The 26,906-nt window shown below is 61.9% G+C and overlaps 3 protein-coding genes across 8 annotated transcripts; 1 reads left to right on the plus strand and 2 right to left on the minus strand.

Moving 5' to 3' along the window:
- The first annotated feature begins 937 nt into the window (after window positions 1-937).
- On the plus strand, window positions 938-8,565 carry CKAP2L (cytoskeleton associated protein 2 like). Of its 3 annotated transcripts, none has more exons than XM_075523522.1 (9): window positions 938-1,015; window positions 2,309-2,375; window positions 3,989-4,055; window positions 4,390-5,498; window positions 5,940-6,132; window positions 6,811-6,966; window positions 7,503-7,566; window positions 7,900-8,047; window positions 8,144-8,564. In XM_075523522.1, the coding sequence occupies exons 1-9, from the start codon at window positions 988-990 to the stop codon at window positions 8,385-8,387; spliced, it is 2,076 nt and encodes a 691-aa protein (XP_075379637.1). In that variant the 5' UTR covers window positions 938-987; the 3' UTR covers window positions 8,388-8,564. The 3 variants fall into 3 exon arrangements, with proteins under 3 accessions (XP_075379637.1, XP_075379639.1, XP_075379638.1); XM_075523523.1 differs by having other exon boundaries at window positions 958-1,015; window positions 2,312-2,375; window positions 8,144-8,565; XM_075523524.1 differs by lacking the exon at window positions 8,144-8,564 and having other exon boundaries at window positions 7,469-7,566; window positions 7,900-8,035.
- Window positions 8,566-9,270: 705 nt separating this feature from the next.
- On the minus strand, window positions 9,271-14,117 carry LOC142420101 (cytosolic purine 5'-nucleotidase-like). 4 transcript variants are annotated; one of them, XM_075523616.1, is made up of 18 exons: window positions 13,871-14,116; window positions 13,321-13,394; window positions 13,115-13,232; window positions 12,944-13,039; window positions 12,764-12,855; window positions 12,605-12,662; window positions 12,384-12,477; window positions 12,216-12,269; window positions 12,026-12,109; window positions 11,848-11,889; window positions 11,608-11,715; window positions 11,414-11,480; window positions 11,164-11,334; window positions 10,912-10,963; window positions 10,753-10,813; window positions 10,459-10,635; window positions 10,205-10,306; window positions 9,271-10,093 (listed from the first exon to the last, which is right to left on the minus strand). In XM_075523616.1, the coding sequence occupies exons 1-18, from the start codon at window positions 13,957-13,959 to the stop codon at window positions 10,040-10,042; spliced, it is 1,593 nt and encodes a 530-aa protein (XP_075379731.1). In that variant the 5' UTR covers window positions 13,960-14,116; the 3' UTR covers window positions 9,271-10,039. The 4 variants fall into 4 exon arrangements, with proteins under 4 accessions (XP_075379731.1, XP_075379730.1, XP_075379733.1 ...); XM_075523615.1 differs by having other exon boundaries at window positions 11,608-11,718; window positions 13,871-14,115; XM_075523618.1 differs by lacking the exon at window positions 12,026-12,109 and having other exon boundaries at window positions 13,871-14,117.
- Window positions 14,118-15,303: 1,186 nt separating this feature from the next.
- Window positions 15,304-24,302, minus strand: SLC20A1 (solute carrier family 20 member 1). Its single transcript, XM_075523745.1, has 11 exons — window positions 24,293-24,302; window positions 23,656-24,136; window positions 23,421-23,561; window positions 23,234-23,319; window positions 21,572-21,668; window positions 19,728-19,847; window positions 17,840-18,088; window positions 17,208-17,757; window positions 16,921-17,106; window positions 16,507-16,591; window positions 15,304-16,005 (listed from the first exon to the last, which is right to left on the minus strand). Exons 2-11 carry the CDS (start codon window positions 23,978-23,980, stop codon window positions 15,844-15,846), a joined length of 2,001 nt encoding a protein of 666 aa, XP_075379860.1. The 5' UTR covers window positions 23,981-24,136; window positions 24,293-24,302; the 3' UTR covers window positions 15,304-15,843.
- Window positions 24,303-26,906: the final 2,604 nt, after the last annotated feature.

Below are 26,906 nucleotides of genomic sequence, written 5' to 3' on the forward strand. Positions count from 1 at the left end.
TTATACATATTTATTGTGTTTGTCCAGGGCTTTTATATTTATTGTGTCCACCCCTTGCTTTTAACTTATATGCATTTTATTGGAAATATTGTGCTTTTGTTATCGGGAACGGGGGTATTTGTTGGCGATGTGGAAATAAAAGGCTTCCCAGGATGGCGTCGCTCAGCTCGTTGCTCTCACAGGGGTTACATGACGCGGGGGTGGTTTATGGATGGGAAAACCCCGCTGCTTCGGCTGCTTTCGGGGACCCCCCAGGCCTGGGTGCAAAGCCCAGGAGGTGGGGGGCTGCCCCACCGCCCAGGGACCACCCCGGCCTGGCCGGCCCCAGGCAGGACCCTCCGCCACCCCGCGCCCACCCTGCACCCGGGGGTGGCCGTCCCACGGGTGGGGGTCACCCGCAGCCCCCCAGGGCTGCCACCCCCGCCCCAGCCCCTGCCACCGCCCACCACTGAGGCACGGCCTGGTGGGCCCTAGCGTGGCGTCACACCGTGGCGCGGTGCGGCGTGGTCTGGTGTGGCGCGGTAAGGCACGGCTTGGCACGGGCTGGCATGACATGGCATGGCGCGACATGGCACGGCGCAATATGATTTGGCATGGCATGGCTTGGCATACCATGTGACGTCATGCCGTTCCACGCCTTATCACGCAATGCCACGACGTCACGCCACGCCGCCCCACCCCACGCTAATTGACGGAAATCGGCTCTGATTGACGCGGCAGCCGCTGGGGCGGTGTCCCCCTGCCCCGCCCCTCCTGGCCCCGCCCCCTCCCCGCCTGGCCCCGCCCCCAGCGAGTAGGGATGCCGGAGGGGCGGTGTTGTCACCACCCCCCTGCCCGCCTCTAGCCAATCACGACTCTCCTCTCCCGCCGGCCCCGCCGGTTTCGCGCTCTCCATTGGCCGGTTTGAAGAAGGCGGTGGCCAATGAGCGCAGCGCGGCAGTTGGTGGCGGCGGCGGGCCGTTGGCCGTGCTGAGGAGAGCGCCCGGCATGGAGCGGGCGGGGGCGGCCGCGCAGGGTGAGGGGCCGGGGGGACCCATGGGGTGGGGGGGACAGGCGTCCCCTCGGGCCGGGCGGGTGGGGGGCTGCGAGGTCGGGGGTGCTGGGGTGTGCGGGCGGTCCAGGGCCCTGCGGGTGCGGGGGGAGCGGAGATCCTGTGGGGCGGGAGGTGGTGGGGAACAGGGGCTGATATGGGGCGGGGGGGCCTCCAGGGTGGCTGTGGGTGATCGGAGGACCCTGTGGGGCAGGGACGCGGGAGGGGCAGGACACCACTGGGGTGGGTGGGAGGTGACACCTCTCTGGGTATGGGCTGGGAGCGATCTGCGGGGACCCTGTGGTGACAGAGGCGATCGCGAGTGCCCCGTGGTATGGGGGGGGGCAGGGGGTGATCTGGGGGGCGCTGGGCTGGGCGTGACCCGAGATAGGCTTGGGTGGCCTTGGGGGGTGGGGGGGCAGGGACGGAGTGGGTGGGTGCTGGGACTTTGGGGGAAATGTCGGGGCGGTTTGGGGCGGGGAGGGGTGCGCAGCGGGGTACCCACGGAGTGGGTGCGCTGATGTGGTTTGGGAGGGCAGGCAGTGCGGAGGGGTTTGGGGTGTGCCTTGGAGTGCTGGGGAGAATGGGGGCACCCCGGCGGTGCCACACTACTCTTGGAGCTCTGCGGAAGCCTTGGGGTGCAGCGTCAAGGGAAGGGGGTGGCTCGGGGAGCAGAGGACTGGTGGTGGGGGACTGAAGTGCCCTCAGAGCCCTGGGCATGTGGACTGTCAGGTGAGGGTGGGACAGCTCTAGGGACAGGGGCGAGGCCCTGGGGACGGGCGATGCTGGACTCCAGCCAGGCCAGGCTGTCCCTGCTATAGGACGTCCCAGTACCACAGCCCTCAGCCAAACTGGGGGTGTCAGAGGTATCCCCTGCCGGTCCCGTTGAGATGCTCCTCGCTTTTCCCACCTGTCTGTGTTAGCAGAAGTCTTGGCCACAGCGGGGTACAGGCTTATGGGATATGTAGCTGAAGCAGGGTCATTGACAGCGTATCTGCTTTCCTTCTGCAAATTGACTAAGCCCCACGTAACTGAGGTTTTAAGCGGCATCACGCTGCGAGTGTTGGAGAGCTCCGGTCTTTATGTGCCGATGATGGGCAATCTCACGTGCATGGAAATGCTCAGGGAATTTCTGGGAACAGCATTGCCAGGCTTGGGCGGGGAGTGTGGGGGACCTGCACAGTAATGCTGTGAATGTAAAAGAAATCTATTCTTATTGGCACTCCAAATACCGAGGTTGTGGTGCACGCGCTGCATTTTCCTACCATCTCTTTGCAGAAGAGCGGAGAAGACGGCTCCAGGAGTACCTAGCAGCCAGAGAAAAGCTGAAATGCCCAAGTGCAAAGTAAGTCAGGAGGATGTTGGGCTTGGACTAGATCATCTGTAAAGGTCTCTTCCGACCCAAATCATTTGGTGATTCTCTGAGGTAAAGCTGACTTCCCAGCTTGCCAGTGTCTGCCTTCTCTCTGCAGCGATTCACTAGCGTGCAGAGAATCGCCTCCTCCCAGTGCCTCGCTGTCAAGGCAGCGACTGGGGACAGCTCTGCCCCAAAGCACCCCGGCAGCGCTCTGGAGAGCTACTGGCAGCAGGAGCAAAGGGACGGTTTGAGTGTTGATGTTTCCTGCTGGTTGATATTGTCTCTTCTGGGTATTTTCTGAGTCTCTGAAACTTTCTCATCTCAGCTCTTGGGTCTGACAGAACAGGCCTGTTTGCCAACAACTCAGCTTCGTAACTGGGTCTTGAAGAAAGGGTGGTTCAAGTCTCACCGCTGCTTTTTAATGGCAGCTTTCAGTGGCCTTCTGGGATAGGTTAGTGTTAGGAAGGGGCATTTTCAGTGCATTTAAAAGGAAATAGATACAGCCACCTGTTAAATGAGTTACCTGGCTCTGGGACCCCTTCGCTGCCTTGCTCGGTTCCTCGGGAGCCAGGCTGCATGCAGATACACTGCTGTGAGCACAGCAGCCGCTTGCAGGCTGCAGGTAGTGAGGCACCTTTCTGCAAAGCTTTTAATTGAAACTGCTGATGTGCTTGGCAAACATGAACACTCCCCATTGCAGTGAGTATTTCTCATGACGTTGTAGTGCAAAGGAAGCCATGAAACTTCTCAGTGGGGAGAAGATAAAGGGAAACAGGATCAGAGACCAGAAAGAGCAAACCAGTCCCTGGTGCCAGGCTCTGGAAAACACCACTAATATAATAGAAATGAGGAGAGAAGATTCATGTTCTTTCTTTATGGCATAGTACACCACTTATATAGAATAGAGGACAACACCCTAACTCTCTGGGCTCTTTCATTACAGAAAAATATCTGCACAGGCATTAATCTTCCCTAACGGCTGGGCTGCTAGCTCCAGAGCAGAGGGGTGGGAGAACCCCGTGGCTGGTTGCCGTCAGAGGGCTCCAATTCGGGGAGAAGGAGAGGATGGGGGAGCTGACAGCCACAGCTGCTTCCCCACCTCCCTGCTTTGCTGCCAGTGTCTGGGCAGCTGAGGGGCTCCTGAATCAGCCGCCACAGCGCTGTGGCTCACTGTGGCATGGTAAACCCTGGCCGATGTGCTCTGAGACACTGCTGTGACCTGCGGCACGGCAGCAGCGGATGCGCCTCAGCTGTCTGCGGCACACAGGGCAAGTCGGGACACCAGCCAGGGGCTGCAGCCTCAGGAGCCTCTAAACCTATTGCAGTCTCCTGCCTGCTAGGCCCCCCTGCCTGCAGGAACCATTTTGGTTACTTTCGTTGTAAGTTTTGTGACAGCCTTGGATGTCAATGCTTTGTGTTGCTTTTCTGTTGCTGCGCAAAAGAAAAAGAAGTAATATTACGTGGCAATTCCTTGAGAGCTTTTTGATTTCCAAAAGTTTTCTGTAAGCTCCTATGACTGAGACACCCAGCAGTGTTTTGGATATTTAACCTTTTCTGCAACAGCTGTTAAATAACCTGATATCTTGTTTGACTTCCTACAGACCCTTTTTGAAGGACCAGACGAATTGCCTGAATCCACCCTTAGAACCAGTTTCTAAACTAGAGCATGTAAGTAGAAATCTTTTCAGTCTAGTTCTGTATTTCATGCTTGAAGTGAGTCTGGGCAGAACAGGGTACCCAAATCAAGGCAGTGAGTTCCTGACCCCAATGGGGTGCAGTCAACAGATTGCTAAATAGCTGGCAATAAGTCAACTAATTATTTTTCAGAGGAACTGAGCGTGGGAGACTCCTCTGCCCATGCGCTGGTGGGTGTTGTGTTACTGCTCTCTGGACAACTGCTTTGTCACTGTGGGCCTTCACATGGACGTCCCCTGTGCTAGCAGGGCTAGGGATTTGACCAAGCTAGCTCTCCTCGGGGCCGAGGTTCATTTTGTCTCTCCAGGTCGACAGGAACAAGAAGGACGTTCTCAGAAACGTGGTGAAGGGCGCTCAGAGGGCTGGCAAGCTTGGTGCCAAATCCACACAGCACGCTGGCCATGCTGCTCAGCAGAAGTCTTCAAATACATCCCAGAGAGCAGCGGTGGTGCGTCCAGAGCAGCCGAGGAAGAGCACAAAGGTTCCCCTGGGGCTCGTGCCAAGCATGAGCTGCTCTATGCAGCCCAGAGGGAGGCTCCCAACTTCAAACTCCAGTCACTTAAATCCAGAAAGGAACAAGAAGCCTGCACAGGAGACTGTCACCACTGCAGCACCTCAGACTGGAAGTGACCACCCCCCTCCTGGGGCACCTTGCTCCCTAAACGAAGGCCTGCAGGACAGGCTGGTCTGCAACAAAGAAAACGTCCAAGCACAAGCCTCTACACACCCTGTGCCGAACAGAGCTTTTCAGTCTGATGGGAACAATCTCGGGAACAAGAGAGTCTTGGCTCACAGGCAAAGCTCAGCCACGATGTCAAGAACCGTCACGTGCCCAAAGGACAGAATTACTAGCCACCAGGCTAAGGAAGAGCCAATTCAGGACAAATTCAGGAAAACCCTGCCAGGCTCAAAGAGCGCGTCTCAAAAACCAAGTGTCAAAACTCAGCCGTTGCAGCCCCCTCGCTTACTTACTGGTTCTACTAATTTGCTACATAAAAAACCAGGGACAAAGCAGGAAAAAACCAGTACAGCAAGGGAACCTGTAGGAGGTCTTAAGTACCACAGTAGACCCCCCCAACTGAAAAGATCTCCCACAAAGCCTCCAGCCTCCATCCGGCCCCAGGGGACCACAAACCTGAAATCCAGCCTGAAAGCAGGTGGCATGGTGCAATGGCAAAAGCCTGCAGCTAAAGGGGAGGTGGGTAGGAAGGACGTGAAGGTGGTGCCTCCTGGACGTGCAGGAGTATCCCGAGTGACAGTTCCCCAAAACCAGCCTCGCAGCGTACACGGCTCCAAAACTCAAGCAATTGAGAGCGATTTTAGGAGTAGGAGAGAGAGGCTTAAACCAGAGCTGCCAAAGGCAAGTGGAGTACAGGCTAGGCGTGTTCCCAAGACCCCATCGGCTGCAGATCGTAAGTAAGTAGCAGCTTTGGCCAACTCTGTCCTCACCTCCAGGGGACAGCAGAGTTTAAAGTGTTTAACTGGGTGAATCAGCGCCAACCTGCTGAAAAAAGGGTCCAAAGTCCCCTTGTCAGTGAACGCCTGTTTGGAGGTTGATGCGCCAGAACAGAGGAGGGTGGGGTTGAGATTTGGTGGTACTCTGCGTTCCTCTCCCACTAATTCAGCAAGCGGGAGGAGAGTGTGCAGCTGCTCTCCTGTTTTATCTTCAAGCCACGCTTAAACTTGAGAGGGTTTTCCTTTCCCAGCCCAGAGCTCGGATGCATTTTTAGGATAGATGTACTGGTTCTTCCCAAGCAGCTGAAGTTGGCTAGAGGGAGATTCCAGGGGAAAAGAGTAGCCTGGCAAGTGCTGGCAGTCTGCTGGGGTGGTAACAGCAATCCCTTGGTCCTTTGACAGGAAACAGCTGGAGGAGTGGTTGGCATCCAAAGGCAAGACATACAAGCGGCCACCTATGATGCTGCTTCAGAAAAAGCCAGTGAAGCTGTCCTGGAGAAATGTCAAGGAGAAAGAGAAGCAAGAGAAACCAGAGCAGCTCCGCCTGGAGAATATCAACAACATATTAACGGAGTGCCTGAAGCTCGTTGAGGAGGTGGGAATGGGAAAGGAGCTGCTTGAACAGGCTCCTTTTCTCCTGGAGCATCTCAGGAGATGAGGGCCACATCCCCCCAACAGCACAGAGGGGTTTGGAGCAAGCATTCTTGCTCGCTCGGCTGCAGTTGGCAGAGGGGTAACATCATGCGTAGGAAAAGTCCTCATGGAGTTACGGATAGGCCAAAGGCACGTGAGATGCACTGACAGGGAAAATGGAGCGATACCCGGTCACGGGGCTTGTGCGTGTCATTGCCGGTGTCCTGGTACCTGGCAGTGCAGCCTGCAGCAGGAATTTCTGCGGCAGCAGCCCAGGCTGATTGAGGCAGCTTAAGGTATGTCCCTGGTGGAGCTGACAGCTGCTGTGAAGGATCACCTCTGGGAACGCTGACCGCTAGCCCTGCTCCAGGGTTTAGTGGCTCCGTTAGTGCCAGCACTGAAGAGTCTATCCCTTGCCATCCCTCTGAAATACTAGACTCATTTTACCAAGGGGAAAATAGAGGCAGGAAAGTTGTTATCTGTCCACAGTCACGTAGGAGACTTGCAAAAACCGGACTCTTCAGAGACTCCTTTTTCCTCGAGAGCGCTGGGAGAGCGGTTATGCACTGACAGCTCCCCCCGTGCACACCGCCGGCCCTTGCAATTGACACCTTTCTCCTGGACCTTGCCCATCTTGTAGGGTGTCCAGGCAGAGGAGCTCTCTGCAGTGCTGTCCCACGTGCCCCAGGCAGAGAAATTTGCCAAGTTCTGGATCTGCAAAGCGAAACTCCTCGCCCGGAGCGGCCCTTTTGATGTGACGGGGTTGTACAAAGCAGCAGTCTGCGCTGGTGCTGTGGTGAGTGAGGCGCGCTTCTCTTCGGTAGCTCCCTGTGTTCCCTGCCTCTGCGCCAGCAGGTTTTCTCGAGATTCAGGGGCTGGATTTTGGGATGAGTTCAGCAGCGCTAGTCACTGCTGAAAAAGCCGTTTAGAGCTGCCGGTCCCATTTTGTCCATAGGAACACCTTCGGCTTTAGTCGGCCAAGCAGGCGGTGCCGTGCGGGCATGAACGGGGCCGGGGGGAGGATGGGGAGGACAGGCACTCTGTGCCGTGTTGGAGCTGTAGCTGGAAGCGATGTGATGGCAGCTCTGTGCTGGTCTGGGCAGCGTAACTGCAGCATCTGGTGGGATTTACCCACGCAGGGTGGACGCCTGCCCAGCCATGCCTGTGTGCTGACAGATCTCACTTGGAGAAGGGAAATTCTGCAGCCTTTTGCCGCTGTCTCCAGCATGGGGTGTCGCGATGCAGCAAAAACCTTTTCTCCTATTCAGTTGTAACTCCAGTCTCTGTTCCCGAGTCAGGCCTGCCCTGACCCGCATTCTGCTTTTCCTGCAGCCGCTTCAGGAGCTCAGAGAAGTTGTCCTTGATATTTTGAAGGCTACAGATCAAACATCAGAAGGTAACATGTGCATGTGGGGGCTGGCTGGCAGGCTGGAGCGTGGGCAGGCTGGGGTTCCCTGCTGCTGCAGGCAGGGAAGCAGCATGGTTTGCAGTCTGTCCCAGCACGCCACGTCCCCGTTGACTTTGATGGAGACCAAGTGTTGTGAAAGTCCAGAATCCTGATCTCAAAAATGGGGCAAGGTTCCTCTGCCAGGGCTGGGCACAGTCCCCATCACGCCTCTGTAGCAAGGTGCCCTCGCCCGTGTCTGGAGCGCCGTGGTGTCGTAATCCCTCCCCAGCTGCCGTTCTCTGCTCTCTCTGCAACCGCGCTGCCCTTTTCCTCTCCTGTCAGGGGAAAAGGCTGAGCAGCCCGTTCCTTGGGAGCCTACAACGCCTTGCCCGAGTGAGAGGCAGCAAGTGGTAGCGACTCCCTGCCTCACGGGGAAGCCCCTGACCAGCCTGCCCATCTCAATCAAGTTACAAGTTACATCTGCAACCAGGTAAGGCTGAGCTGCCTGCTCCTGGCAGCAAGCACCCTCTGCCTGTGCCAGCGCTCCTCTGCAGGATTTACCTAAAGGCTCTTGTCCTCCCCGCAGAGGAAAGGAGTTGCTGGAAGGCCAAGAGCTCAAATTCCTGACGCCAGTGCGGCGCTCGCTGCGGATAGAGCGGGTTGGGAGCCGCTTCCCAGAGATGCTGAAGGACCATGACCCTGTGGTGTCGTCCCTCAGTGAAATCCTGGATGCTGAGGAGGAGACTCGGTTCTTCTTCCGGAAAAACAAGGCTTTGCCAGAGGTGGCGGAGCTGGAGGGTTTGAGTTTGTATCCCCCAGAGTGCTGCTGAGGGATTCCTGGCGGGGTGCAGGCTGCTTGCTCCCCGTGCTGCCTTGCACGCACTCCACTGACTTCTCTTGTTGCCTTCCAGAAGTAAATATGTAGCGGTGGCACATAATAACCCTGTATCAAGTATCTAAGCACTGTTTTAAATAAAAACTTGAAGTAGAGAATGCAGCATGGCCTAGTGAGCAGTGTGCAAGGTCTGGGGTTGGAGACGTGGGCTGCGTCCCCTGGGACTGCCCTTGGCTCTTCTGCTCTGACCCACACCCCGATTTTTCCGGCTGTAGGATGATGTCAGTCAGACTCTGCAATGCTCCAGCCACCTTCCAGTGTTTTGGAAGTGATGTCTTGAGGGATTTGCTCCAGAGCTGCAGTTGTGCCCTACCTGGACAGCATCCAAATGTTCCCCGCCAAGAGGCACGCACAGACCCCGTGTCTTGAGTCGCGTGCAGCAGCACCAGCTATGCCAGACTGGCGAGGGGCTGGGGGCCTGGGGTACCTGCGGGACCGCGCAGGCCCTGAGGCTGAAGGCGGTGCACGCAAGGGGTGCAGAGGTCCTGGGGATGCAGCTGGCCAGGCTCCCAGCCCCCGGGGCATGGCTGGGGGTCCGGGACGGGACGGCTCAGCCCTGTTAGTGTGCTCAGGGCCCTGCAGCAGCCCCCCCTCCCTCAAGGGCTGCCCTCGCACCCAGAGCGAGCGGTGGCACGATGCTGCTGGTGAAGGGCCGGTTGCCGGGGGCTGCCATGCTTTCCCTGCTGTGGTGAGAGGAGTAAAGCGGTACAGCTGCCATGAAGGGTGGAGGGGAGCCCCCTCGTCACCGTCCCCAGCAAGTCAGCGGTCCTATCCTCATCCCACTCTTTTGCCTCCCCCCAACACAGCCAGCACCGGCATTGGCTCAGCATCTTTATTGAGAAACCTCGATGCCGTGAGAAGTCTTAGAGCAGAATCAGGAATTCCCAGCATTGATCTGGCCCTGGTCGGGGGAGTGCGGCAGGCCCGGCCCTCTCCTCTGGGGTGCAGGACAGTGGCGGCAGAGGCAGGGGTGTCTTGGGGCTGCCGCCCTCTGCCCAGGGGCTTGCACTTGTCCCAGCTGCTGGTCGAGGATTTGGGAATTGCCCTTTGCCCCCACCTCCCAGGCTTGGGGGCAAAGCAGTTTTTCCTTTGAAATGGCCAATTTTATGTTTCCATGGTGCCAGGAGTTTGAGTATCTTTTATAAATAGAAACGGGTGGAAAACAGAAGAGGGTAATAGCAGGTAGAAGGGATTGCCAGGGAGCAGCGGTCACCCCCAGAGCCCTCCTATGCTTGAGCAGCATTCACCCACCTCCAGCCAGAGCCGGGCCCCAGCGCTGCGGTGGCACCCGGGGCACCAAAGCGGGAGGGGCAGGAGCTGCTGGGACCACCGCCCCGTGCAAAGCGGGTTTCCAGCAGTAGCCGGAGCAGCGGCACTGCCGGCTCTCCCCACTGTTGGGTGGCCCCAGGCCAGCACGGAGCCGGCTGGGGGGCCATGGGTGAAGGTGGGGGGGACCAGGCAGCCCGTGGGCTGTGGGGGAACCTTCTGGCACAGCGTCGGGGGGAAGGGCAGCGCTGTGCAGGGAGAGGTGCGATGTGGGGCGCAGGCTAGGGCCACCGAATGTCCTCCATCGGCGCTGGGGTGGGCTCAGGCTTCTCCATCATCCTCCTCCCCACTAGAGTCCTGGGGGACCCCAGTGACCTGAGATGGAGGTGGGGGGCTCAGTGGGCACAGGACCCCAGCGGCATTGGGGTGCCGGCGCCGGGACTCCTGTGCCCGTGGCCAATGGCCTCTCTGTCCCCTGCCACCCACCTGCTGGCCGGGGTGGCCGTGCCGGGCCAGCCAGGGTGCCAGGGCCGTGCCTGCCTCCCCTGTGTCCGGGCGGCTGTGCTCCACCGTCGACTCGTGTGCCATCTGCGGTGGGGAGAAGGCTCGCGGAGAGGGGCCGGCACAGAGCAGCCAAGGGGTTGGGTGCCCACCAAACACCTCCATCAGCCCTGTACCCCCCCCAGGCACGGAGGGAAACTGAGGCACGACGGGTGAGCAGGGGGGCCGGGATGGCATACCAAGACTGGGGGTGCCCGGAAGAGGTAGCTGAAGGGGTAGTAGAGGAAGTTGATGAAGGAGGCAGCGTAGAGGTCTGCGTAGCGCATCAGCTGGTTGGCGAAGAGCGTCTGGCGCGAGCCGCAGCGGAAGAGGCTGCCCATCTTCCCGTAGCACATGTCCATCTCGTGTGTGACTTTCTGCGGGTGCAGTGGGATGATCAGGGCACCCAACGTCCCCCCTGGGTGCCCCCCATGAGGGGGATCGGGGCGGGGGGCTGAGCTGAGTGCCGGCTGGGACGGTGCCCTGGGCATCACCTGGATCCGACGCTTGATGGAGCTGATGTCCGGGCGCTCACTGCTGCCGCTGTCCAAGTGCCTGGAGTGGGAGACACCCGGCTGGGGGCTCGCCTGGAGGGTCCCCCACGGGTGCCTGCACCCCTACCAGTGCCCCCTGCCCGCCCCGTGCCTACGCACTGGTACAGCTCCGCCAGGAAGAGGTCCAGGCTCCGCAGCTCCTCAAACAGCTCTGCAAGGGCAACGGGGCCGGCTCAGCGCAGGCAACATCCCCCGCTGCCCTGCACGACCGACACAGGGCGTCAGGGCGCGTCCCACGGGGGCTGGTTTTGCCATCGGGGTGGGTAGGAGGCTCCGGGCCATCTCCCCTGGCTGGGTTCGGCCGTGTCCCTGGCCGGGCAGGGTCTGTGTCCCCGGCCGGGTGCTGCTCACCGCTCTTCTCCGTCCAGACCTGCAGCTCACGGGCCAGCTCGGGCACCACCAGGAAGGTGCGCCAGCCCTGCCGCTTCTTGGACTTGAGGATGTCCCCAAAGATGTGGTCTCCCATGTAGAGGATGTCTTTGCCCTTCACGCCCAGCAGGTCACACACCACATCCGAGGAGCCTGCAACAGCCGGACGTCAGGGCCACGGCACGGGCACGTCCCCATCCCGTGTGCCCGCGGAGCCCGGCTGGCTGCTCACCACCGGAGTAGACGGCGCAGTGCTGGAGCGGGCCGGTGTACGTCCCGATGCGCAGCTTCCCCGTGTCCTGCGGGACAAGAGGCCCCCGGGGTGGGGGGGTACCATTACCCATGCCCGCTCGGTGCCCACCCAATGGCGAAGCCCCCCTCCCGCCGTGCCCATGGGAGCCCCCGCGGCAGTGGAGGGAACCCCACCGTGTTGACTTGGCGCAGAACGGTGCCCTCGGCGAAGAAGAGCGGCTTGCGGGTGTCCACCACGATGAGGTCAAAATAGGATCGCCATGGGCGCGACGGGGTCTCAGCCTGCTGGGTGTCGGGGTGGGGGGGTCAGTGAGGGGTTGCCGATGGCACCCTTCACCACCACCACCCCCCCCCCACCCCCCCCCCCATCCCCACCCCCCACCCCCCCCCAGCCCGCACCGGGGATAGACTCACCTTGTCCCCATCACTGAAGTCGAACAGGTAGGACATGATGGCCTGCAAGGACATCCGGCATTGCCACCACTGTCCCTGGGGAGGGCAGACCCCTGCCTGCGCTTTGCCCCCTCAGGGCCCCCCCAGGGCAGGCTGGACCCGGGGCAGGGGGGAACAGACCCAGATCCCCCCCACTCACGTCGGTGTAGTTATAGTCGCTGTTGGTGGCCAGGAAGACCTTCCCCACCTCCTTCATGCGGCTCAGCAGCAGCGGCACCCGGGGCTGGCGAGGGGCAAGTCAGCACGGGGGGGGGCAGGGGGACCACAGGGACCCGGCCGAGGTGGCCGGGGTGGGGTGGGGGGGTCCGTGGGGGTCTGCAGACACTCACATCCTTCACCACGTATTTCTCCAGGTTCTCCAGCGTCTTCTCCTTCAGGCAGCCCTGCAGAGGGGATGGACGAGTCTGGCCAAAACCTCCCCGGGGGGGGCATCCCCAGCACTATCAGCATTTTCCCCCCCCCAGCAGCCCCCCCAGCCCCCTGCCCACCGCACCCACCGAGAGGTGGACGTGGTCCATGGCCTCCCGCACGTCCTGGAACATGCTGCGGAAGGACATGAAGAGGTTCCCGTGCTTGTAGCCGGTGTCGCAGCTGCAATGGTCGGGAGAAGGGGGGTGAAGGGGCTGCTCTGCCAAGGGGAGACCCAACCCCCACCCCCCCCACCCCCCCCACCCCAGAGCCACCAGGTCCAAGCCCCCACCCACCATCTCCCTCTTACTTGACGTATCTGGAGCAGTTGGTGAAGAAGTCCACAAGACAGGCGTAGAGGTGGGCCTCTGCCGGGGAGGGGGCTGTGAGAGGGGACGCGGGGGGCACGGGGGGAGGGCAGCACCCCACGATGGGGTGGGGGGTGGGGGAGGGGTGATGTCTCACTCACCCGTGAGGTTGAAGAGGGTGTTGAGAATGTGGAAGCGCTTCATGTCATCCCGCTGGATGAACTTGTTGGGGTAATAGTGGAGGATTTCGGCCCTGGGGAGGGAGCACGGAGCTGCACCCCATGCCGAGGGTCCCCCCCCGTCCCCCCCTCATCCCCCGAGGCGGGGGGTCCCAGACTCACCCCTTGAGGAAGCGGAAGCCGTGGGCGCAGACCAGCAGGTTCCCGTGGGAGTCCACCTTCAGCAGGTTCCCGTACAGGGCATCGAACACCAGCCCCCTGCACCGCACACCCCGTCAGCGGGTGGGGTCCCGTCGACACCCCCACCTTGTGCCCCCACCCCCCAAAACTCACCGGGTGGGGAAGGTGGGGTCGTACTTATAGGCGAGGATCTCATGGGGGTACCCGATGGAGACGAGGTGCTCCAGCAGCAGGGCGAAGGCCAGCTCCTCGTAGTCGGGGGATTTGTACACTGGGGGGGGCGGGGGGGGTGTGGGCAGGGGCTGGGGGGGTCCTGCCACCCCCCACCCTGCCTCAGCCCCCCCCCCAAAACAACGCACTGGCCAAGGTGTAGTCCATGTCAAAGCCGAAGCACTTGATCTTCTCCAGCGCCAGGCTCCGGTTGACGAAGATCCTGGGGGTGACCGGGGGGGGGGGGGGAGGGGGGGAGTTATGGGGTGGGGGTGTCTAGGCCTGGGGGGGGGCACGGAGGAGGGGATGGGGACCTGTCCCACGTCCCCCGTCCCTGGCCAGGGGCTGGGGTGACTGCGTGCCCGCCCTGGCCCAGGGGCCCCACAGCGAGTTATTGGAGCAGAAAAATGGGCTTTTGAGCTGGAAATGGAGCCGGGGGGGCGGGGGGTGCAGGGCAGGGAGGGGGGATGGTGAGACGCCCGTTTTGGCCTGCCCCCCCCGGCGTGTCTAAATGGGGGGTCCTCCCCAGGGCCCCTGCCCCCTCCCGCACCTCTCCAAGAGTCCTCCCCCGTACCTGCACCCCTGGGGTCCTTCCCCCAGGTCCCCCAAACCCTTTCCCCGCAGCTCCGGGGCCGGCTGCCCCCCACCGCCCCCCGCTCCTGCCCCCGGCCCCCGCCCCCCGCACCCCCCCGGCCCCACCGGTGCTGGCAGTCCCTCCGCAGCGCCCGCGGGTCGCCCTGCCCCGGGGCCGGGGCCGCCGCCGGGCCCCGCTCCCCCTCGCTGCCCATCGCCGCCGCCTCCGGCCACCGCCTCCGGCCGCCGCCGCTTTAACGGGGCCCCGCGGGACCGCCCCGCCCCGGCCCCCGGCCCCGGCCCCTGCCCGGCCCCCCCGGGGAGCGACAGCCGGGACGGGACCCGGGGCTCCCCGGGGCGGTGACCCCCAAAATGGGGCGGTGATCCCCCAGTGCCCCCCCTCCAACACGGGGCAATGCGCCCCCAAACGGGGCAGCGTCCCCCCCCCCGCGCACCCCAAAATGGGGCAGTGCCCCCCCCCGTGCCCTCCCACATGGGGCAGCGCCCCCCCATGCCCCCTAAATGGGGCGGTGCCCCCCCCCGTGCACCCCCAAAGGGGCTCCCCCCTCCCCGGCAGTGCCCCCCCGCCCTGCCCAAGCCGCCCCCCCGGAGGAAGCGCCCTCCCACGGCCCCGGCCCCGCCGGCGCCAGCAGCGGCCGCGGGCGCCCGTCCCGTCCCGGAGCCCCGGGCCGGTGTTTGCCCAGCGGGGCCGCTGGCAGCGGGGAGCGACCGGCGGCGAATCATTAACCGGGGGGGTCAAGGACCGGCCCCGCCGCCGGCCCGGCCCCCCCGGAGAGGGGGCGGGAGGTGGGGGGGGCTGCGCAATATGGGGGGGGGGGGGGGGGCGAACCCCTGCCACCTCACAACCCCGGAGGGACGGGAGGGGGCACCCACGTCCCGTGGGACACAGCCCAGACCCCGTGGGAAGTGTCCCCACACCCCCATCCCCGCAGGACTCGTCACCACCCCCACGGGGCCCTTCCCCAGCCCCGGGGGTCACATCCCCCTTTGGGGTCACATCCCCCTTTGGGGTCACACCCCAAACCCCACGTGTCCCCACCTCTCTTCCCCCACGCAGGGCTCAGCACCCCCAGGGAGCCCCGGCTGCCCCCCACCCACCCCCCCACGGCCAGGTCCCACTGTAATCGCCCGCAGCTCTTGCGACACCCCGGTGCCAAGCCGCTGACGTGGGTCCCCGTGCCTGGCCTTGACCAGGGCAGGGCCCTGGGGACAAGAGGGAGCATCACCAGGGCAGGACAGGGACAGCAGAACAGCTCCCACCCCAGGGTTGGGGGGCCACAGGGCTGGTGACAGGGTCAGGAACTGCCCCCCGTCCCCCAGGTGTGGGGCCCTGATAACCCCCCCACGGGGCTGGGGTGCAGCCTGGGGCTGTTTACAGCCGGTCCTGTGACACCAGGGGACACGTGGGGCTCTTATCAGCTGCCCCAGTCCCAGCTCCCTCCCAGGGCGTGGGTCCAAGGAGGGGCAGGGCAGAGGCCTTGGGGCAGCATGTGACAGGGGGACACCCCCACACCCCCAGATCACCGGCAGCACTGGCATACAAAGGAAATCTTTATTGAGTCCGAGGTAGCAGCAGTGAGGGGGGGCCAGGGGCTGCCCCCCGGGGACCCCTGAGCGGGATGGTTGGGCAGCATCTGGTGGCCACACCACTACAGCAATGGAGGCGAAGCTGAACACAGCACAGCCCATGCTGGGGGGATGCCCCACGGCCCCCGAGCCCTCCCAGGAGGGGCAAGAACCAGCCCCAGTCCTTACACAAGGAGGAATCACCACCAGGGGCTCTTAATTCAGTCTTTAAAGTAAGAAACATGGCCTCCCGTAACTGCTAATCTAAAGCTACAGCGCAGCAGGGGAGTCACGCCAGGGGCAGGCACATCCCACGCTGCACCCCCCACTAGAAACTTAGCGCCAAGACATTTATATTAAAAAAAAAAAGATACTTCAGTGACAACACTATGCAGAACTGAGGAAGCCCCAGAGATGACAGCAGCCCCCATCCCACGGCGGGATGAGCCTCCCCGGCTCCTGGAGGGGAGGGCAGCAGCAGGGAAGCAGGAGCAGCGCGAGCCCCGGTGCCCTCACACCTTCAGGACAGCGTACTTGAAGACAGCCATGATGGCAGCGCTGATGAGACCCGAGATGGGGACTGTGACAAACCAGGCCATGAAGATGTTGCGGAAGAGACGCCAGTCCACCGCCTTCCTGGAGCGCAGCCAGCCCACCGAGACCACGGAGCCCACCTGCCCGAGGAGCCAGCGCACGGCTCAGCATCGCAGCAGGATGGGGCACCCACCGGCTGTACGCCCGCCCCACAGCCCTTCCCAGGGGTGCCCAGGGAAAGCCTCGGCTGCGGGGCCAGAGGTCTGGCTCCAGCCCTCAGGGACACAGCAGACCCCAGGCAGAGAGAGGAGGACAAGGAGCCACGGTCCTGGAGCAGCCATGAGGACGGGGCACTGTGGCACCAGAGTTCCCATGGCCACTTGGCAGAGGCCAGGGATCCATCAAAGGGGTTTTGTTCTCGCATCACCTCCTCGAGTGCCCCCTCACCCAGGGACTCCCCCCAGCCCTGGGGAGCCGCTGCCACCCTGCATTGAGATGCAAATGGCAGAGCTGGGACCTGAAGGCCAGCCAGCAGCCTAGTTTGGGACCTCCCACGCAGCTCAGCCTTATTAGCACCAGGATTTGGGGGAAGCTGAGCTTGCACTGAGCCAGCACCATCCCCTCCTGCCACCCCCACCTACCTTGCAGTGGGTTGTGCTGATGGGGAGGCCAACGTTGGAGGCAATCACCACTGTCAGGGCAGACGCCAGCTCGATGCTGAAGCCGCTGCAGAGACAGAAAGCGCATGGGAACCCAGGCACCAGACCCCCGCACCGCCCGGCACATCAGGCTGGCTTAGCCCAAGCCAGACCTGGGACTGCTCTCCCCAGGCAGACCCTGCATAGCGGGGTCAGCTCCTCACTTGGCTCTCCAGACCCCCAGCAGCCCCAGACTGACCCCCCAAGGGATGCAGGGAGGTGTTATGGGGCCACGCACACCCCAGCTCCACCACCCAAGCAATGAAATCCCCAAAGAGAGCATGGAGAGGGGCTCCAGGAGCAGGATGCAGCTCTAGGACTGTCTGAAGCCTCCCCCTACCCTAAGGCACACCTTACCTTGATGGCGTGATGGGAGTCAGGTCCTTCCCCATCGTCTGGATGACTCTCCTTCCCCAGACCCACAAGCCGATGCAAATCCCTGCACCTCCATAGAGCAGAAGCCAGATGGGAGTTGCCGCCTTGGTAGCCACATCGCCCGTCTGATAGACCAGGTAGAGCGCAACCAGGGGCCCTATGGCATTGCTGGAAGAGAAAGGAGAGCTGGTCTAGAAGGCCAGAGGCTCTGGGCAAGGTGGGCACCAGCCCCAACGACCAACCCCACCGCTCCCGCTGACCCCACTGACCTGACATCATTGCCACCGTGAGCGAAGGAGCCAAAGCAGGCTGTGAGGATCTGCAGGAACTGGAAGAGGAGGGACACCTCGGGTTTGTCCTGGTCATGCCATTCTTCCAAGGAGCTACTGCTGCCCTTGCGGTCGCTGACTCCCATCTCCACCTGGGCCGTGTTCAGATCCACATCAGCGGCTGGGTGGGCATCCGCCACCGCATTGCAGTAGCTGGTGTAGCTGTCCATGCGGACCCTCTTCTTGGTGTCTGCCACAGGCCAGGTCAGCTTCTCCATCTCCTCTCCCTCCTTGGCACGGAGGGAGTCCAGGGGCATGCCGCAGATGGCCATGGTGTAGGAGGTGTAGCTGTTGTTACGCCGCAGGGGCTTGTCCCCCGAGTCCCCCATGCAGTCCCCCATCTTGGCCAGGTGCAGTTTATGCAGCAGCTCCTTGTAGAGGCCAGAGTCCTTGTGCACGGTGTGGTACTGGTACTGCCCACTGGAGCTCATCTGGTGGCCCACAGCCTGGTTGAACTGGACGAGGTTGCCATTGGGCAGCCGCACAGCTCCTGCCAAGAGACAGCAGGAGTTTAGCACCCAGGGGCGGGGGAAGACCACGCCAGCACCCCCATATCACCCCCTGCCACTCACCGCTGTCAATGCTGGTTTCCTTCAGGTCAAGGCTGGGGAGCCTCTCCTGCTCCGGGGCCTCCTCCAGGTCCCCCAGGTTGAAGGAGACCGTCCTCTCCTCCACCGCTGCCCGATGAGGCACAGCCGACCCCACATCAGCAACAGGGCTCTTGGCATCACCCAGGGACGCCTTGGGCTCCTCGTGGTCCTCCTTCGGGCTGATGTTCTTCTCCATCAAGGGGCTTTCGGAAGGACTGGATTTGATCTCTCCTGTGAAGGGAGGCAGCTGCCATCAAACCCCTTCCCACCACCACACCTAACACCAGGAGCAAGCCCACACCCCTCACCACTCAGATTTATGGCAGCTAAATAAAAATTTACAGCTTCCCCCCCATCCTGAACTTTGGAAACTGCTGGGCAGTCGCACCTTGTCCTGGGCACAACAGCCAAACCATCACAAGCCAGCTCATCTCCTATTTTTAGACCCCCCCCACCCACACGGGGTGTGGTGAGCACCATTATGGGGCTTTTATGCCTGTTCTTCCTACGGCAGAGGTTCCTCTTCAAGCCATGTTTGTCCCATCCCCATTCCCAGCAGCCGTGGGATGCTCTGGACCTGCTTCTGGCATGGTTGCAGCCCCTGAAGCTGATGGGAAGGTGCCCAGAAGAGCCCAGCTCCTCTGCCAGCCCATCAGCTCCAGCCTGCCGGGAGGACTCGCCCGCCTGGGCTCCTCTCCAGCTCCCACCGGTGGGTGACAAACCCAAACAGGAGCCAGTCTCCACCTCCTGAGGGCAGCCTGGTTTCCTGTCCCACTGGAAGAGCCAAGCCAGCAGCACCAAGCCCTGGAAGCTGAGACTGTTACTCCCCCTCTACCAGGAAAGCATGTTTTCTCCAGGTGAAAACATGAGGTCAGCTCCTTCAGACAACAACAACCACCACCTCCTTGTCACAAACACGACCATTTCCCAGCCCATTTGCTCACTGCAAGGGCCAGGCTGTGGCATCCAGCCCCTCACCCTGGCATCAAGCCCCCGCAGAGCTCATCTGTCCCTGCATCACCACCTCCTCCTCCCAGCGATGCTCTCCAGCAGGCAGGCTGCCTCAGCGGGCAGGAGAGCCTGTCTGGCAGGCAGGAGAGCCTGCCTTGCAGGCAGGAGTTAAGCCAAAGCTCCAACTGGAAGAATGTCAAGGCAGCCATAAAGCTGTTAGTCACACCCCAATTACACCAGTCCGACAAGGACACTGGTTATCCCCTCATCTCCAGTTCCTTAAGCACCCCAGACTGCACACAGAATTTATATGCAAGACCACACACGACTCCAGGAGAGCTGCCTGTACTTTTCAGGAGGCAGAGCTCAGGACTGCTCTTTTGGATGCCTTTCAATAGAGATTTTTTTTTTTTTGCTACAGGGAAAGGATTTCATCAGCTTACACAGCTTTAAACTTGTGATCTGCATCTGCCAGGCCAAAGATTGATCAGCAGGTATGCAGAGGATTAAAGGTTACACCAGTTAACAGGCAGGTTGTCTCCTGCCTTCTTCTCTATTAACAGTGAAATCAGGCTGTTTAATATCGCCTGCTGTCCCAGGCAGTTCAAGGAGAGATCGCCCTGCTCAGAAATCAGCTGCCAGACACCACTCAGCAGCACAACAGCTACTCGGAGGGGTATTTTGGGGTCCCAGAGAACAGCTTTTCGGTGCTGCTGCAGGTTAGGAGCACGCAGGGTCCAACTGGATGAGACGTGCCCCAGTGACTCAGGCTTTGCAGAGCAGCTTAAGCGATAACTGAAGCTGAGGATCCCTGCTAATAACAGCCCTGCGGCTAATGAGATCTCCCGCTGGGAAAAGAAGTTGGTTAGTCCGAGCGTGCCCTTCCCCAAAGGATTGCAAAGAGAGAGGCGTTACTTACGTTCGATTTTCTTCTTCATTCTCGGACATACAAAGAACCAGACGACGAGAGCACAGACAACAGCACTCCCCGCCGAAATTAGGAGGATACCCCACAGAGGAAGTTTGTCAAAGCCCAGCACTAGGAAATAAAACAACGGATCTTTGAAAACCTCCGGGCAAAAGCCTCCTTGACATACGACTTTGCTCTTCCCAGCACAGGGACTCCATCACCTGCAACATCCCTGAGCTAATTCGCCTGCCAGGGAGAAACGCCATCGGAAAGCCATCGCTGACAGCACCGAAACCAAGAGCTTAACCCACGCAGAAGCCACCCCAGATCGCAATCTCCCCCATCAAAAGCTAGTCTTTCACATGTGCAGGCACTTTCCCCTCCCTCCCGCAGCCAAACCCCATCAGGGACCAGTGCATGCCCTGAGCAGGGACAGGAGGCTCCTCGCAGCCCTTGTCTCCTCACTTGCTGCAATGTCAAAGAAAAAAAAAAAAACCACCCAGCACGGCTGCTGCAGCGACAGCGCCGCTTCCCCCGGTCGGGGAGAGGACACGCAGGACCCGGGCTGCTCCCACCGGAGAGCCCCACATCTCCGTTAACTCCTCCAGCTGCTGGGGGAAGACGGTTCTCCTGCTCCACGAGTCCCTAGGAACTTAAGCTCAAGTTTCAAGGCATCTGAGGTGTTACATGACCTAGTTACAGAGCATTTTCACATGCAGTGTGACTTTTAGCAGAGGTTTTGCATTATACAGCCTGCTGCAGCCCCCAGTCAGGGTATCAGGTGCTTGTGACAGCTCAACTCCTGCATTTTCTGCTGCAGGCAATGACTTACTGCTCCTAATGCACCACCAGCAACATCACAGCTACGTTACCCACGCATTTGGCTACTTGCTGGTGCCAAACCTGGAGGCTACAAACCCTGCACTTGAGCAACACAGCTCTCCCAGCCCTCCTGCAGCTGACTCCTCGGGATAAACATGAATCCACCTTGGGGGTGCCAAGTGATAAAGTGATCTTGGAGCAGCACCCCCGCTGCTTTGCCGCCCCAGTGCCCCCAGCAGCACCGCAGCAACCCTGCCTTCTCCCCCAGGCTGGAAAGCCAAGGGGGGGGGAAGCTGACATCCCTCCAAAAATTTCTCTCGCCACTGTTTACAGACAAAACCCTGCGGAGAAAGCACTGACTGCCCTCACCCCACCTCCAGCGACTCCTCCACAACAGGAAACCCACGCTCAGACTGAAAACAGCTCACGCCGAGTCACCCCGGCAGATGGAGGTTATGGAGCCTCCAGCTCCGCGGGCAAAGCCACCCTCCCCTGCCCAGCCCTCTCCTGCTCCTGCCCGTGACCTGTCCCCCTACACAACAGCCAAACAAGCATTTCAATTTGGCTTTTCAAACTGAAGTACAAACTCCCCTTCTCAGTAGAGGTGCCAGCTCTTCTTGCCAGGGATAATTAGCTTATTCGTAGGGAGAAGGTGAATCAGGAGGCACAGCCTCCGTCCCTGCTCCTAGCCTCGCTACCGGCAGCCCAAGGAGTCTCTTCAGCAGCAGCCGGCTACCTGAGTTTTAGCACAGGTAAGAGAAGGGAAGGGGAAGTCATGTTATCTGCCAGTCCTGTGAAGTCTAAGGAGAAAGGTCTGGAGGGGTTTAGTTTGAGCAGGTCTCTTTGGCTGGGCAACTATCTAGCCCAGAACTCAGCGCACGCTAGCCTGCAGCCTTCTGTAACCGGCACAGGCCAGCCGCCTTCTAGGAGATTTCAGCCCTGTAAAGCAAAAAAGGGGTAAATCGTGCATTTAATGGAGGTTTTGTAAAGAATTTAAAAATTAAGGTTCAAGTATTCTGACGCGTACTTACAAGGTGCACCGGTATACATGATGGAGAAGAGGTTGATCCCCACGGTACAGGCATAGAAGACGGGCAAAGCTCGCAAGCCGTTGGGAACAGGATCTGCCTGCAAAACAAGGATCAGTGCTGCGGAAAGCCAGAGCTTGAGGGTCGCGCAGCAGCCGAGGAGCAGCCAGCAACAGCCCCTTCCCAAAAGGGCATTTGTGCCTTCGGTCAACTACTGACGGCAACTCAAATACCACGCTCCCACAACCTCTGCCAAAAGCCAGAGCTCCCGACAGCTTCTAGAGAATAACCCACGGGGCTGCCACCGTCAGCCCCCCCGGCAGTCTAGGGGCAGAGAAGGTGGCAGAACACTGTGGGTCCCACAAGGCTCCCCAGGGACCCAGGGCAGGACCAGCCAAGCGTCCCACCCCTCCCAAGGCTGGAGCACCTCATCTGCGCCCGCAGCCAGGGCTGCTGGGCTCCTGAACCCTTCCCGAGGCTCCCCAGCCTGCAGACCTCCACAGCCTCCAGCTGCACGTATGTTTTCTTTCAACTCCCCAGGCACTTTCAGACAAAACCATTTGTCAAACAAAGCTTTTACCTCTTTCCAGCTGACTTGGACGAAATAAAAAAGTCCATTACTCACAAAGCAGCTTATTTGACCACATACCTGCACACAGAGGCCCTCACCCGAGCAGCAGGAGCACTTAATCTCCGCTGCTGCCCAGCAATCGGGGTCTAGCATCGGTACAAACACACCGAGCGTTACCGAATGCCGAGCAGGATGGAGCAACCAGACTATTCAGCACCAGAATGAAGCATGACGGAGCCAGCCCAGCTTTGAAAGGCCAGTTACGCAAGGTTACTCTGACAGCGGTGACGCTGAATTGTTTTAAAGGGCTGCCAGGTAGAAACCAGCAGCGATAAGATCTTAACATCTCTTGAACCAGAAATAGAGCTAAGACCTAAAATAATTTAAGTTAACCTCAAAGATGCAGAGAAAAATGCTGGAGATCCTCTATACAGCTGGCTGGATACCCCTGTTCTGGGCTGGCAGCATCATGCTCTCCAGGGTCATCATCACCATCTCAGAAAGACGAGGTCTAAAGCTGCCGCCTTTGGGTGCCCAATCCCTCTTCCTGGGCTTTCAGACACTCCCAACAGTGGGAGCACGTCCCTGCAGCCAGCCTGAGCACCCCTTGGTTTACCTGGGGCCCCAGATGGGAGGAAAGCACAGTTTCCACAGCACCAGGGACAATTCTGGCCCTCCAGGCTTAAAAAGAGCCATCGCTGTTGGTCATTGCCTTCATCTGCAGCCTGACACAGGAGGAGGTCCAGCCTTGCACCAGCACTTAGGAAAAGCCTGACAAGAAGCTCTAACCTTATCAGTTCTGGGCTACTTCACTACTTGGAAGCTGCAGCTGTTTCTGCTGAGGACCCTCCTGGCCCAGATGTTTTTTGGAGGAGGTGGAATGAAGCCTCCTCACCTCCCGGGCTCCGCTTCGTGGGTCTAGTTTTCCCATCCCTTCAGCTCCTCCTGAAGGAGTCCTGAAGGGCTCACCCAAGTGTCAACACAAGGATGGATGTGCCTGGAGAAGCTGTGGTGCACACAAGCCAACCAACCAGCCCAACGAGGGAGCACCCGGGAGCCCCACAGTGTCAGAAAATGGGGTGGACGGCCCTTACCTTACGGAGGATGAACCTCCGGACGAGGAAGAACAGGATAGCAGACATGATGCCTGAAAGGAGGGGTGAGATGAACCAGGATAACACTAGGAGAGAAGAGGCACAATCAGCACCCCGCTGCTGGAAGGGGAAGCCCAGGGGGCACAGGGATGCCACACGTGGGGGTGGTCACACAAGCTGGACTCACCGATCTTTAGCAGCTCAGACCACTTGACACCTTCTTGCCCTTTGGCCACCAGTGAAAAGCCAATGGTCGCTCCAACGATGCAGTGGGTACCAGAAATGGGGAGCTTCAAGAACGAAGCCACTAGCTGCCACACAGCAGATCCTGGAGGAGGAGAAGGAGAAGCCTGGTAAGAAAGCCATCACCGGGGCACCTTGGGGCACACCACCCCCTCCCATTTTGACCCCCCGTTCCTCACCGAACATGGCGCTGATCGAACCTGCCATCAGCAGCTGCTGCTGCTGCTGCGTGGAGTTGTACATCTCCACATCGATCAGCCCCTTCCGGATGGTCTCGCTGACTTTGGCTCCCAGGAGGACGGAGCCCACCGTCTCAAAGACGCTGGCCAAGACGCAGGCTTGCCGGAGGGTCACCACTCCCGAGCCCACCGCCGTGCCGAAGGAGTTGGCCACGTCGTTGGCGCCGACGGAGAAGGCCAGGACGAAGGCGATGATGAAGCCCAGGACCAGCATCCAGAGGAAGCCCGCCATGGGGGCGGGGGGCACGGCGGGGGTCGGGTCCATGGTTTGGGGGGAGGGGCGAGGTATAAATAAATTAGGTATAAAATTAAATAGGGGAGAGTCGCTATAGGGCGCGGGGGGGCTCCGCCGTCCTACGGCCCCGCCGGCCGCGGGGGCTGGGGGCCGGGTGCCGCGCCATGGCCTGGGCCGCTCTTCATCCTGCGGGAGAGACGGGGCTCAGCGGGAGGGGGGAGGGTACCGGATAACGGCCCTTCCCGCGCGCCGGTAACGGCCGCTCCCGCGCGCGCCGCCGCCGCCCCCGCCCCCTCCCCCTCCCACCGCCATGTGCGCGCCTCGCCCAACGCCGCCGCTCACCGGCAGGGCCGGGCCGCACTCGTCGGGAAGGGAAGAAGGGCAGGGCCGGGCCGCGTCCGGTCCGCTCTGCTCCGCGCCGCCCCCGCCGCCTCCGACTGGCGCGGCCGCCCGCCGCCCGCCGCGCTTTAACCGCCTCCCTCCGCCCCACGTGACCGCCGCACCGCCCCCTCCCGCCTGACGCCGGGCACCGCCCGCGGCGGCCATTGGCCCGCTCGCCGCCGGGGAGGGGCGAGGCCGCGCCGCCATTGGGCAGCGCCGAGCACGGCGCTCGGGCCCCGCCCCACCGGCCGCCGCGCCCCCGCGCGGGCAGCGCGCCCCGACACCACGTGCGCGCTCAGCGGCGTCCGGGCGGAGCGGAGCGGAGCGGGGGGGCCCGGCCCGGCCCGGCCCGGCCCGGCCCGGCTCGGCTCGGCTCGGCTCGGCTCGGCTCGGCTCGGCTCGGCGCGGCCCAACACAGGTGTGGGCTTGGCCCTGGCGCGGTCCGGCACCCCCCCGCACGGCAGTGGGCTCGGCCGGGCTCCAGCACGGCCCGGCACGGGTGTGGGCTGGCTCGGCTCGGCACAGTCTGGCACTGGTGTGGGCTCAGCTCTGGCACAGTCCAGCACAGACCGGCACGGCTGTGGGCTGACTCAGCTCCGGCACTGGCGCGGCATGGCCTGGCGCGGGTGTGGGCTTGGCCCCAGCGTGGTCCGGCACAGCCCAGCATGGCTGTGGGCTCAGCTCTGGCGTGGTCCAGCACGGGTGCGGGATCAGCTCGGCTCCGGCGTGGTTCGGCACAGGTGTGGGCTTGGCTCCAGCACAGTCTGCTTTGGGTCCATGTGGATCTGGCACGGCTCTGAGCTCAGCCCCAGCACTGCCCTGGACCCGGCTCTGGACCAGCCCGCACCAGGCATGGCACCGGCACCGCGCCGGGTCGGGGGGTCACCGAGCCACAGACCAGCGGGCTGGCAGCGCTGCGCAGCCCAGGGCTGCTCCGGGCTCTGAATCGGCGTCGCGCACAGGCCCTGTGCCGGGCTGGGGGCCAGCACCGGCCCTGGGGGCACCCACCTCACCCCAGCACTAGCACAGCCCAGGTTCTCCTGGGCAAAGGCCCCACGTGGGGACCGAAACAGGCTCGCGCCAGGACCGGCTGCGGCATCAGCGCCTGCAGAAGGGCGAGCGCAGCCTGGGGGATCCCGCGGGGTCCCAGGAGGTTCGTGGGTCCCCCCCAGCCCCACCCCAGCCCACTGCTGGTGCACACCCCCCCTGTGGACATGTGTGCACGCACAGCCCCCACGTGCACATGCACACACTGGCTGCACACGTGTGCTCCCGGGGCGGTTGGGCGCTGGTGCCCGTTCACACCTCGGGGTGACCGTTGCCCGGCAGGAACTGCGGCTCAGGGGCAGAGCCACGGTGTCCCGGCCCCGGGGCAGGGGGTCACCCCAGCACAGGAAGCTGGGGTGTCCGGCCGGGGGATTGTGCCCATGCAGGGGTCAGCGGTTCGGTGCCGGCCAGGGCTGGTCCGTCACGAGCCATCGCGTCGCGGGGCCACCAGTGACGTGGGCCCACGGATGGCACCCGGCAAGGGGGAAGCGGCCGGCGTGCCCTGGCCCCGCTGCCCCGCTGCCCCCACGTCACCGGGCCAGAGTCCGTCCCGTGTCCCCGCAGGCCCTGTGTTCCCAGCCACGTGCGGCGCTGGGTGCGCGGAGCCGCAGCACGGCCCAGGGCAGGCCTGGGGGGTGAAGGGGGGCACGTGCCTGGAGGCTGGGGTCCCCTCGCCCCTCTCAGCCCCCCGAGGGGGTAGCAGGAGGTGACCCCACGCCCTCACCCCATCCCTGTCCCGCATCCCTGTAAGCACCAGGTGGCCCCATCTGCCCCAAACGGGCGAATCTTTGGGGGAAACTGAGGCCAGAGCCCCTGGATGAAGCTGGGAGGACCCATGGCCTGGGCCCCCGGGTCCCATCCCTCTGCACCCCCAAAGCAGGGAAGGGACCCATGTGTTTGGGTCCTCCTGCAGCAGGGCTGCCCCCCCAGTAGCAAGAGCCTGCACCTCTGCAGGGCTGGAGGCAGCCTGGGGGTGCAGCACCGGCACACGGGGTGCAGCACCAAGCATGTGGGGTGCAACACCCAGCATGTGGGGTGCAGCTCCGAGTACATGGGGTGCAGCTCTGAGCATGCAGGTGCAGCACAGACGATGTGGGGTGCGGGGCCAAGCACGGGAGGTGCAGCACTGAGCATAGGGGGGTGCAGGGCCACACACATGGGGAGCAGCACCAAGTCCACGCGGTGCAGCACCAGGCACCAAAGGGTGCAGGGCCAAACACTTCAGCTGGGGGCTGGGGGGTGCAGCCCCAGCTCAGGGGGATGGCACCAAATCACAGGGCGCAGCACCGGGCAAGCGTGGTGCTGGGCTAAATACACAGGGTGCAGCACCGAGCACACAGGGGTGCCGGGGAATGAGCAGGCGTGGGTGCCTCTCCAAGATGCCTTCAGGTGAACGTGCACGGCGTGGGGACCCAACGGGAGGAGTCAGCAATGCTGAGGGAGCTGGATCTAGATCAGCTTTGAACGGTCACGGTGATTGGGAGAGGTCCCTGAGGACGGCAAGAGAGCAAATATCACTCCTGTCTTC

The sequence above is a fragment of the Mycteria americana genome, chromosome 23 (genome assembly GCF_035582795.1).
Source record: "Mycteria americana isolate JAX WOST 10 ecotype Jacksonville Zoo and Gardens chromosome 23, USCA_MyAme_1.0, whole genome shotgun sequence".
NCBI classification, from domain to species: Eukaryota; Metazoa; Chordata; class Aves; order Ciconiiformes; family Ciconiidae; genus Mycteria; species Mycteria americana.

Coding starts and splice junctions, on each gene's coding strand:
- CKAP2L (XM_075523522.1), top strand. CDS start 988: ATGGAGCGGGCGGGGGCGGCCGCGCAGG. Junction 6,967..7,502: donor CAGTCTGCGCTGGTGCTGTG/GTGAGTGAGGCG, acceptor CTTTTCCTGCAG/CCGCTTCAGGAGCTCAGAGA. Junction 8,048..8,143: donor CAAGTTACATCTGCAACCAG/GTAAGGCTGAGC, acceptor TCCTCCCCGCAG/AGGAAAGGAGTTGCTGGAAG.
- LOC142420101 (XM_075523615.1), bottom strand. CDS start 13,959: ATGGGCAGCGAGGGGGAGCGGGGCCCGGCGGCGGCCCCGGCCCCGGGG. Junction 13,395..13,870: donor CGGAGGGACTGCCAGCACCG/GTGGGGCCGGGG, acceptor GGTCACCCCCAG/GATCTTCGTCAACCGGAGCC. Junction 10,814..10,911: donor TTCCTGGCGGAGCTGTACCA/GTGCGTAGGCAC, acceptor CTCCCACTCCAG/GCACTTGGACAGCGGCAGCA.
- SLC20A1 (XM_075523745.1), bottom strand. CDS start 23,980: ATGGACCCGACCCCCGCCGTGCCCCCCGCCCCCATGGCGGGCTTCCTC. Junction 17,758..17,839: donor GGAAACCAGCATTGACAGCG/GTGAGTGGCAGG, acceptor GTCTCTTGGCAG/GAGCTGTGCGGCTGCCCAAT. Junction 16,592..16,920: donor ACTCCCATCACGCCATCAAG/GTAAGGTGTGCC, acceptor CTGTCTCTGCAG/CGGCTTCAGCATCGAGCTGG.